Source organism: Acartia tonsa, chromosome 4, assembly GCF_053477335.1.
Source record: "Acartia tonsa isolate MP-2025a chromosome 4, ASM5347733v1, whole genome shotgun sequence".
Lineage (NCBI taxonomy): Eukaryota > Metazoa > Arthropoda > Copepoda > Calanoida > Acartiidae > Acartia > Acartia tonsa.
The window spans coordinates 23964761-23975582 of record NC_137263.1 but is presented as its reverse complement, the minus strand read 5'-3'; the positions used below and the strand labels follow the sequence as shown (position 1 = coordinate 23975582).

Below are 10822 nucleotides of genomic sequence, written 5' to 3'. Positions count from 1 at the left end.
ACTCGCAAAACGTTTATAAAAAGTTAATTTTTTACAACGATATGAGAGATTTTTTTTAAATTTGAACCTAAGCCTAATAGTTTTTGCATGGATTTATCATATGTCAAAATATACATCTGGAAAGAGAATGGATAAACATGCAATTATTTTGCAAGCGAATTTTCGGGCTTACCATAGAGAAAACAAAAAAGGGTCGAAATAAAGTTTTATGGTAGAGAAAAGTCAGGAAGCCTTAAAAGGAATTCAAAGCTTTTTTTCTGGGGATGGGAGGAGGTTACAAAATCTAATAGGGTAGTTAAATGAATTTTGAGTTGGGGGTAGGGTTATATCTAATACCCTTCCCTCCCCCACCACAAAAAAAATGTTCCATCCATAAACCTATGAAACATGCGTTCAAGAGACGGTCAAGCCTGAATTCGATGTGAGGGAATCTACTCTGTATAAATCATGCTTTGTATGTAGGATTACTGTGAATCTCTTGAACATATTTCTTTAGGGAAATAATCTTTTTTTGTGCAGATAATGCTTTAAAATAATTTCAAATAAAATCACTCATTCAAGGTTTTTAATTTTAGTAACTTGATTACAGCATAAAATTGACAAGTACAATAGATATATAAAAAATGTGATAGGTGTAAAATTATATAGAACACAGAATGCGTGGTTTAATCCATTATTCATTGTGGCTTGGATTCTGTTTTAAAGGTCGGATAAAAATAGGTTCTCACTGTGATGAGAAAATATGTATAGTATGATAGGATGAAAACGAAAACAGATTTGGCCCCTTTCATTTTCCTTTCCGCGGACAACAATCTATAAAACTATAAATATATGTAATATTTGTAAGTACATCAATTCTATTTTAAGTATTAATTGATTTCAAAAGGGCATAACATTTCTTGTTCAGTAGTGTTTTTTTTGCTTTTTTAGTAGATTTATTAAGAGTAACACATTTCTACTTAAGAGATATTAAGAAAAACTTAAATTATATTTTTCTAGAACTGTGAAAAAGATGAGCAGAGGCTTTAAGACATAATATTTACAAATAAAAGGATAACATGTTTGCTTTTATCACAGGGATCTAAAGGGATAAGACGATGGCCAATAAATTGATGTAATTGTACATCCCCCATTATGATACAAAAAATGCACTTTTTTTATATATTACAATTAGTGGTTGAAATATTTGGATACTTAAATGAGTGAACAAACCAATCAAAACTGAAGAAGGTCCCCAAAGTTGTTGAGCCAACGAATAAAAAACGTTGTTATAAAACTTTGGGGACTAGTGTAATAAACTGCCCAATGTCTCCTCCCTTCCTGCTTTTATGGAGCTAGCGCTGCAGTAAAATTTGTGAATGTTTGTATATATTTTCTAGTAAATTATATACAGACTCTTTTAGTTTAGATTTGTAGCTTTACCCACTTAGATACCTCTTGAGAGTGTATCCCCCCCCCCCCCCTATAGTCGTAGTACAATACACCTGTATTGCTGTTATGGCATACTTTATGAAAAAGTAGGACAAACAATCATCAATTTCATGCACAGTTAGGATTTATAAATAAATGATCTGCAATCAAATTGTTGGTTATTTTAAAATGCATTTGTAAAGCATATTGCCATTGATTAACATGTTTTTTTGGGGTTACTTTAAGTATGATTGTATTTTTGGCAGAGTTTTTTACATTTTGACAAAAACACATCCAGATGTATTTCTGCCAGTTGCAGGAACGCCATGTACCCGGAAATTAATTAAAGATTTGACGTTTGTCATCATAATCTGGTGAAAATTACACTTCAACGATCTGTCGTAACGTCGGATATACTTAGGTTATAGAATATCAGCACTACATAAAGGTTCAAAAAAATTATTGAACGAATGGGGAATGGGGTGGGGGGTGAGTATTCCCTGATAAATATTTGTGCGAAACTGTTTGAATATTAAAAATGTAAACATTGGAATCAGGGCACGGATGCTTTTAATTTAGATACAAAAATAATCAATACCCAAAGTTGTTAATATCAAATTATTATAGATGTTGATATGGATGTGTTGATTAGTGTAGCCAATGTATATCATTGATTTGTATAAATGGTCATCCTTCCAAACATTTCAAGTATTTTATTTTAGAGGAGTAAATACTTAATAAGGTTGTAATTCAAGTATTTTTTATGGTGGGGGGGGGGGGGGGATAAGTTTTGTTTACCCCCTCTTCCAAGATTTTCGTTAAAAGTTTAATTGGAGTGGGTGAAGGTGAGGCGAGGAAAGAAATACTAAATTTGCACGGCCTGGTTTACCTTCTTTGGCCCCTTCAAGGATAACACCTTGCAAAAACCCTGTACACGCGCCTCTAAAATAAACCTAGACAAAAGTTGAATAAGAATCTACCATATGAATATTCATTGATTCTCTAATCGTCTCCTTAACATCACACAATATCAAATATTCAATATAATTAGCTTACAACACAAAACAATGAAAACCTAAGGTTTTAAAATCTTTTGGTACATTATTATAGTTTAGGATAATCTTTACTCAAGGCTCTTAAAAGAAAAAACAATGGAAGATAAATCGATATAAACACCCAATTTATAAAATTGTTGAAAATTTAGACATAGTTTGCTCACACCAATCTAGTCCCCAATGTTTCATAAAGAAACATTTATAAGTACATCGACCTACTTTTATATCATCAAAATTAAAAACTTGAAAAATTATTCTGCTAAAAAAAGGACTCTTAAATTGCACCAAAGATTTTATTATGAATTTAAATTAAGCCTAAACATCAGAAATTTACAACAAAAATATCCAAAAAGTCAATGGGGTTAAAAGGGTAAGGTTTTTCACTAATTGTGACTTGGGCTAAATTATTGATATCGTTTAAGGATTAATGGTTTAAAAATTCAGATGATTGTTCGCGCATCATCTTTTCATTTTATGATTAGATTCTAGTTAGTCATTCAAGGCAGTGCAGTGGCGTACACGAAAATTTATCAAGGGAAGGCTTTGCCAAATTTAACTCTTTTTATGGAACATGTTTTGTGTGTTAATAAGGTAAAGCATAATGGTATTTTTAATGAAAGTAGGCATGGCAACATTTATAAGTAGCAAAGCACAAAAAAATCATGGATGGACAAACGACCAAAGTGAGTTATAAAGCAGATGTCAGTGGCCATAAAAGAAATAAAGGGAGAAAATGTAATGATAAATAGAAAAATCACAAAACCTATAAATATACATACATATACGATTGATCAATTAACCAAGTAAACTGTTTATTGGATGCTCATTGGTTCAGGGAATCTTCACAAAAACGTTCGTTTCCCAAAAAGATGATTTAGACAGACGGAAATTTCAAATTAATAGATTAGCAACTAACAAGGACTTTTGTCTTTTAAATTAAAAATAAAAAGATTATTAATCCAAGAATTATAATTTTCTTTTTGTTTCTAGATACATGTTATTGTATTTACGGGATAAATTTGTTACGGGGATCCTGTTACACTAAATTGTTTTATCAAATATCACTTCCGCGCGTGCAGCATAGAGCAACACCGACAAACGTACTAAAACGTAACGTACTGTGAGGACAAACGTACTAGGGGGACAAACGTTCTAGAGGGACAAACATATTAGGGGAAAAACATACTAGGAGGATAAACATACTAGGAGGATAAACATAGTTGTATCGGAAGTATAATAGTGTGATGCGTTTGTGAACTCGAACCTTTATCCTTTTGTTTTCCTTATCATTAATGTCAGTTTGGAAAGCGGTGAAATTCAAATGTTCATAATTGAATGCGGCATTCAAAACAATGCTTGCGCATGGAGAATAAACAAAGCGAGCGTAGCCATCTTTGATCTTTCTTTCAAAATGTGCGGATTATATGCGTGATGAAAAACCATGTATAATCAGAATTGTGGTGTTGTCCGTACTGAAAAATACCTTTGATTGCTTCCCGGCTTTACAGGAACAAAAACTTCGGTAAGAATTCTTTCTTTAAGCATTTTTAATGGAATGGAATGAATTTTAAAAGACGGCAAATTAATCTTTCATTTTTACTTAAATTAGACCAAGTAATTAATTTATTTTTGTATCAGAATATTTTAATCGTAGTCTATAATGATTTTGTTTATTAATTACAAACTCGTATTTAATTTTTGATTAATTTTAAGCACAAAAAGTAACCCTAGTATTTTATATATTTTAAAATATAATTTCGAATGCACGCAACCTCTCATAATGAATATTTACTTTATTAAAAAGACGATTGATCCAAATAAGAAAAGATTTATTCTCTTTTTCAAGATTTATTTTATCATGTATTTAACATTTTAATATTTGATTATTAATTTTGTTATTTTCTATTTCAGCATGACCGTTTTCATACAATAAATTGTATTAGTAACTATGCTGGTTTTGTCTCTTGTGGGAAGTAGCAGGTTTCGTACGTCTGTACGCAAAGATCTGGTAAACGGCCAGCCAAATGCCGTTGTACCGAAACAATGAAAACGGTAAGAAGTCCAGTCAGCCAGTCAAAGCCAGTGACAGTTACCGTATGTGTTGAATGTGAATAAAATTCTACACGTGACTATAGTTGTAATCAGTGTTAACAAAAGTGAAAATGGCACCTAAAAAGACTAGGTATGAATTATTGTCGGGCAGATTGCCTATGGCAGTTGAAGTGATAACCGCAGAGTTAGCCAGAGTGATGCAGGTAGTTTCAGACACTGCAGACATTAATGTTAATCTTGCCAAGGAATGCATCCTTGTCCATGATGCGAACCTAAATCTGGAACGTACCATGAGCGGTCTTCAACAGCTGGATGTGTTAATCCAAGATGATATTAACCTAAAGGATTTTTATAGTGACGTTATCATGGCACGAAAGAACTATAGCGAGTTAAAACTTACATTAAGTGCTATTGATGAGCTAAGAGCGATAAACAATGAGGTCTTAGTTCTTGGTGATGATCTTGCAGCTCACAAAAACAGTTTGCAGCAACGTTGCATGCAAATAGTGAAAGTCATTAAAGGTGATTATATACCTCTACCAACTAAAATTATTAGTGATATGACTAAACTGATGGAGACGCTGGCAAAGGCTAAGCAAGAGCCTGTTACGCCAGTCTCAGGTGCCTCGGTAGATCCTATGCTGCCGCCATTTGGCGCCCAATCGTTTGCTGCCAGTCCGATGTTTTCGTCTCATGGGTACATGCCACGCCTTGACGAAAAACTCCTTCCCAGCTTTGATGGGCAAGAATCTTCTTATGCGCAATTTAAGGAGAATTTCCAGAAGCTTACTACTGGATATGAGCCCAGCTACCTGCAGATGGTGTTAAGTTGTGAACGAGTTATGAAGGATAAACCGCTGAGGCTGCAGTTGCAACAGATTGCCACGCACGCAGCGCAGTGGACATATTTGGATCAGTTATTCAAATCCAGAACCAGACAGATGTTGTGTATATTCAACAGCTGGGACAAGAAAGGTAAATTGTCCGAGAGCGGCCAGATTGTTAGCGCTCTTGCTGAGTTCTCAGGTGCCATCAACCAGCTCGAGCAGATGACCAAGGCTGATGGTAAAGATGCAGTTTCTACAAGCCAATGGCTCACAGTTTTATTGTTGGAGATGTTATCCAAGAAACTGCCAAAAGAGTTTCAGGATAAGCTCGACCTTGCACTCGGGTCGATGGACGTTCCCGACGTGCCTAAGCTGCTGGATATACTAGAACAGCAGCGTGGAGCATTATTGATGCGTACCAGTCACGGCTTGGACACGCCGTCCAGGAAGAAAGGTAATCCTGCCGCAGCCGCGGCCGCCGTAGGTAAACCTGGTACACCTAGCAAGTTCAAGAAGAAGCAGTCCTGTCCGTCAGACGGCTGCAGTGGAGATCATTTTTTGTTTAAATGTTCGAAGTTTACAACCATGTCTGTTCCAGAACGGAAAGATTTTGTGATGAAAATCGGCGGGTGCCTTTTATGTCTTAATAAAGGGCACCGCGCCTCAGAGTGTCCGCGGGCTGAGAAGCTTGGAGGCTGCAGGATCAACAATTGTGGACAGAAACATAACTCCCTCCTCCATGAGTCCGTCGCCCAGGTTTCAGCTGTGTATGAAGCGCCGTTTTTGGGTGAGAATAATTACATGTTGATGCTCCAGAAGTTGGACGCCCTGGATGTCTACAAGAGGAAGGTGCCTGTGTCTGGGATGTGGGACACGGGTGCCAACCTCACCATGGTTACACAGTCTATTGCCAAGAAGTTGCAGTTGCCTTCTACTGGACGTGTAGCTACCATTTCAATGGCTGATGGCAAAGTTCAGTCATGCCCAACAGTTAAACTCTGCCTGGTTGACCGTAACAAGAACAAGCATGTTATGGAAGCAGCTGTTGTGCACACAATTGGACATACAGATGGGCTGCGCAGCATGGACCCAGCCGCCGCAGCTGCTCTGTTTGATATGAGGCCACAAGATTTTTCATTGGTCAATGGACCACTTGATATTCTCCTCGGGCATGTTACGCCCACGACGTTCCCAGCGGCGGATAAACTCATCGGCGAGTCAAGATTATACCGCAGCATTTTTGGTACAGGTTTCCTTGTTGTTTCAGCCGATGGAAAGCCTGTTAGCAAGCCAGTTGTTTGTAAAGTTACTAAGTTGGAAGTTGCAGCTATGGACTTCCTAACGTCCGAGGCTTTAGGCGTGCAGCCGCCGCGGCTGTGCAGTGGATGCACGGGCTGTAGGCATTGCCTGGCGCTTGCCACAGGCAAGTCAGCCGTTGATCAGCGAAAACAGGATCTGATAAAGGAAGGTTTAACATTGGATCTTGTGAAGAAAGAGTGGACGGCAGCTTATCCATATCGGCTGCCAACACATACGCTGCCGAACAATTCGCGGCAGGCGTATAATATAGCGCTTCGTGATCGCCGGCGCATGTTAAAAAACGGGGAATATGACGTGTTCGTGAAGGTGTTCAAGGAGGCGGTGTCCCGTGGGGTGTATGTCAAAGCCACGCCACAAGACTTAGCATATGAAGGGCCAATATACTTTAATTCATTAGTGACGGCCTTCAAGGATAGTATTTCTACCCCATTGAGAATTTGCGCCAATTCTAGCTTGACCTGCAATGGCACAAGTTTAAACCATATTATGATGGACGGCCCACCACCTACCTACACTTTGTTTCACAATCTTATCCGGTTCAGAAGTTACAAGTGTGCCTGCGTGTGTGATGTCTGTAAATTTTACAATTCTTTGGCGGCCACGTATGAAGATTCGCAGCTGAAGAGAGTGTGGTTTGCAGAGGATGAACATGCCAACCCCGAAGTTTACTTGACCAAAAAAGTTAACTTTGGGGAGAAATTGGCAGGCGATTTCGCCGTCACAGCCCTGAGATTGACAGCACAGATTTTTGGAGGGCGCAGCCGCCAAGATGTTCATGATGTTTATGGATCTGAATACGTCAAGGGAGCAGAGGTAGTTGCGAAGCAGGACCTGTGGAGAAGTGAGCAACAACCTACCAGTTCCAAGTTTGTACTGCATCAGGATGCTCCAGCTATCAAGCTGGAGCAGTGTACCTACATTGATAACCATACTGGCGGTCATAATAGCAAGCCAGAAGCCGTCAAAATGGTCGAAGAGCTGAAGGAAATGATTGAACCTGGCAACTTCAGCTTTAAATCAGTTATTTATTCCGGAGATGATGTTGATCCTGTTAAGGTACTGGGCATACAATGGGCCCCCAGAGAAGATGTTCTTACTTTACCTGCTCGGGTGAATCATGGCGCCAAGATAAAGGGCCGAAAATTGCTGGAGGACCTTGATCTGTTAGATTTATGGAGAGCCATGCCAGAATGTGTAACGAAGAGAGAGATTTGGCGGGTTGTACAGCAATTATACGACCCCCTTGGCCTCCTATGCCCACTACTCCTGAAGTCCAAGCTTATACTTCGGGAGGTTTGCATTAGTGGCGTATCATGGGATGAACATGTGCCTGCCAAGCTGAGAGATGATTTTGTTGACAGTTTAGCCGACAGGGCTAAGCTTGCAGATGTGCCATTTCAACGTTCTTTAGTTCCTGATGAGCCATTGGGGCTTCCAACCATCATTGGGTTTTCTGATGCTTCAAGTTCAGCCTACGCAGCCATCATCTATCTACGTTGGCCAACGGCCAGAGGCTTCGAAGTGATTTTATGTAGTGGCAAGAGTCGTGTGGCTCCTGTTAAGATTGAGTCTATACCAAGACTTGAGTTGTTATCATGTCTATTAATGGCAAGATTGGCGGATGCAATTGTCCGAGCCCTGCCCTTTGCAGTAGCAGGCAAGATGTTTTTTAGCGACAGCACTTGCGCTATATCGCAAATTGTGTCTGAATCAGTGATGTTAAACATATTTAACAGTCATCATGTGAGTGAGATCCAACAGCTGACCAGCCCAGAGGATTGGCGCTGGCTTTCAACAGATCAGAACATTGCAGATCTTGCCACCAGAGGTGCCTGTACCATTCAAGATGTTTCACCAGGATCCAGGTATCAGGATGGGCCTGAATGGCTACGCCTGGAGCAGGACCAGTGGCCTGTAAAGACGGCGGGTGAAGTAAATCACCCCATCCCAGAGGCTGAGATGAATCAGCGTATGGTCCGATTGAAATGTATGGCCGTCCAGGTAGTTGATACTGATTTCTGGAGAACTTTAGCACGACGTACCTACAGGCAGGCACATAAAACTATGCAGGCGGTGATCAAAGCTGCCAACTGTTTTAAGTTGTTGCTTGTTAAGAAACGAGTTCCGGCCAGGCAAGAGCCGATGAATGTTGCGGTTCCAGCTGGACAAGAGCCGACGGGAGTTTCGGTTCCAGCTGGACAAGAGCCGCCAGTTGATTCCAAGTTTTATAGTAATCACACTTTTTCAATTACCTACCTAGATGTGGTGTGTGATTTATTCCTGGCATCATACAACCAGGAGAAGGAGATGGTTATGGAGGCTGAAGGTAGATATGACAGCCTTCAACCTTACTATCACGAGACTGAGGTGTATTGGCCTATCGTTGGTAATAATAGCTATTATCCTGTTCGTAAATTCAGAGTCCTCAAGATGCGTTCCCGTGGAGATGAGGCCTTGGAGGCAGCAGCCGAGGGGAAGAGAAAGTTGTTCAAGGATTCCCCTGGCCTTATTTTGATTGATCGTCACAATAACTTGGCCAGACTATTCCTACAGCAGGCCCACGATGAACTTGGCCATGCCGGTCATAGAAAGACTTTGGTACAGAGTCGCAGGTATGCTTGGATATCACGTGGCCGCCAGGAAGCTATGAAGGTTGTCAAGTCATGTTCCAGTTGTTGTTTAGAGTATGCACGTCGTTCAGCCCCAACTATGGCAGACGTCCTGCCTGACAGGTTACAATCTTCAGTTCCCTTCTTTCATGTCCATCTGGACCTTGCTGGCCCGATGGAAGTTACAAGGCCTGGGGTCCGCACCAGAAAGAATCCAGCCAAGTACAAGGTTTGGTTGCTAATTGTTTGTTGTCGTTTTACACAAGCAGTGTTTATTGATGTTCTGCTGGATTACAGTACTGAGGCTGTCATTATTGGCCTCAGAAAGCTTCAAGCATTCTACAACATGCCCAGAGTCGTGACTACTGACCGCGGCACCAACTTTCTTGGCTCGAAAAGAATACTTGATGAAGTTATGAAGAAATCTGATGTGAGTTTTGAGTGGCACCTTGTACCGACTGGCGCTCATTCGTATGTAGGAAGTGTTGAGCGCCAGGTCGCCATGGTCAAGCGTGTCCTCAATAAGAAGTTGTGTGGAGCTGTTGTCAATCACAACGAGTTGTTGCTGCTGACTGCTGAAACTGCTAGAGTTTTAAACTCTAAACCCTTGAGCTATGCTACACAAGGGAATGATGTTAATACATGGAGAATCATTTCTCCTGCTGATTTGTTGGGTGGCAGAGCTAACGACGGGATTTGCTCGTTCGAGACCGGTTGCAGAGATCGTATTACACGCCGTTTAAGCCATCTGGAGGAGCTGACAAGACAGTTCCATGAAGTCTACAAGCAGCAGCTGCTGCCTGAGCTATTGCGCACGGTAAAGTGGAGGCGCAATCAAGTTCCGCTGAGCGTTGGAGATGTCGTTCTTGTCGACGGGTGCACCAACTTGGTTAAGAAGTTTCGCCTCGGCAGAGTTCAAGACGTACGAGGCGGTGGCCGTACAGTTGTAGCCCGTTTCAAATTGTCCGATGATGTTGAAGCCACGGATAACGAGATTTCTTCAAGACGATTGTTGAAAGTAAACCTACCCCAAGATGATTCCCAAGACGATTAAGTATTTTTATTAGTATCGTTCTTATCGCGTATTTTTAAACTTTCAACAAATTGCATATTTTTTTTTAAAAATTTATAATTGACGCAAATTTCCTTACAAATTCGTTTAAAATTATAAATGAGCTCAATATTTTATTTCCAACGCATAAAACTAAAGTTTTCTATTCGAATACATAAGTTTTCTTTACGGATTTATTTGATCGGGACCTGGGATTTTTTCGCGTAAAAAATCTTAGGTACGTATTTTTTTAATTTTTGATGCGAAGCATTATTGTCGTTTCTTGTTTAACAGACATGAAATATGATATATACAGATAAGAATATAAATGAAACACATTTGATCATTTTAAAAATATCTTTTTATATTACATGCATTACAAAATAATTTAATATTGACTATATATTAAGATTATTATATTTAATTTTGTTCTGAAGATTACCTAAAAACAAAAAAGCAGTAATTTTATGAACATAGCAGATGCACTTTGATTCGTTT

General features: G+C 39.5%; 1 protein-coding gene across 1 annotated transcript; it reads left to right on the top strand.

Moving 5' to 3' along the window:
- Positions 1 to 3695: 3695 nt before the first annotated feature.
- On the top strand, positions 3696 to 10327 carry LOC145315402 (uncharacterized). Its single transcript, XM_080155384.1, has 3 exons — positions 3696 to 3987; positions 4377 to 8796; positions 9085 to 10327. Exons 2-3 carry the CDS (start codon positions 4628 to 4630, stop codon positions 10325 to 10327), a joined length of 5412 nt encoding a protein of 1803 aa, XP_080011510.1. The 5' UTR covers positions 3696 to 3987; positions 4377 to 4627.
- Positions 10328 to 10822: the final 495 nt, after the last annotated feature.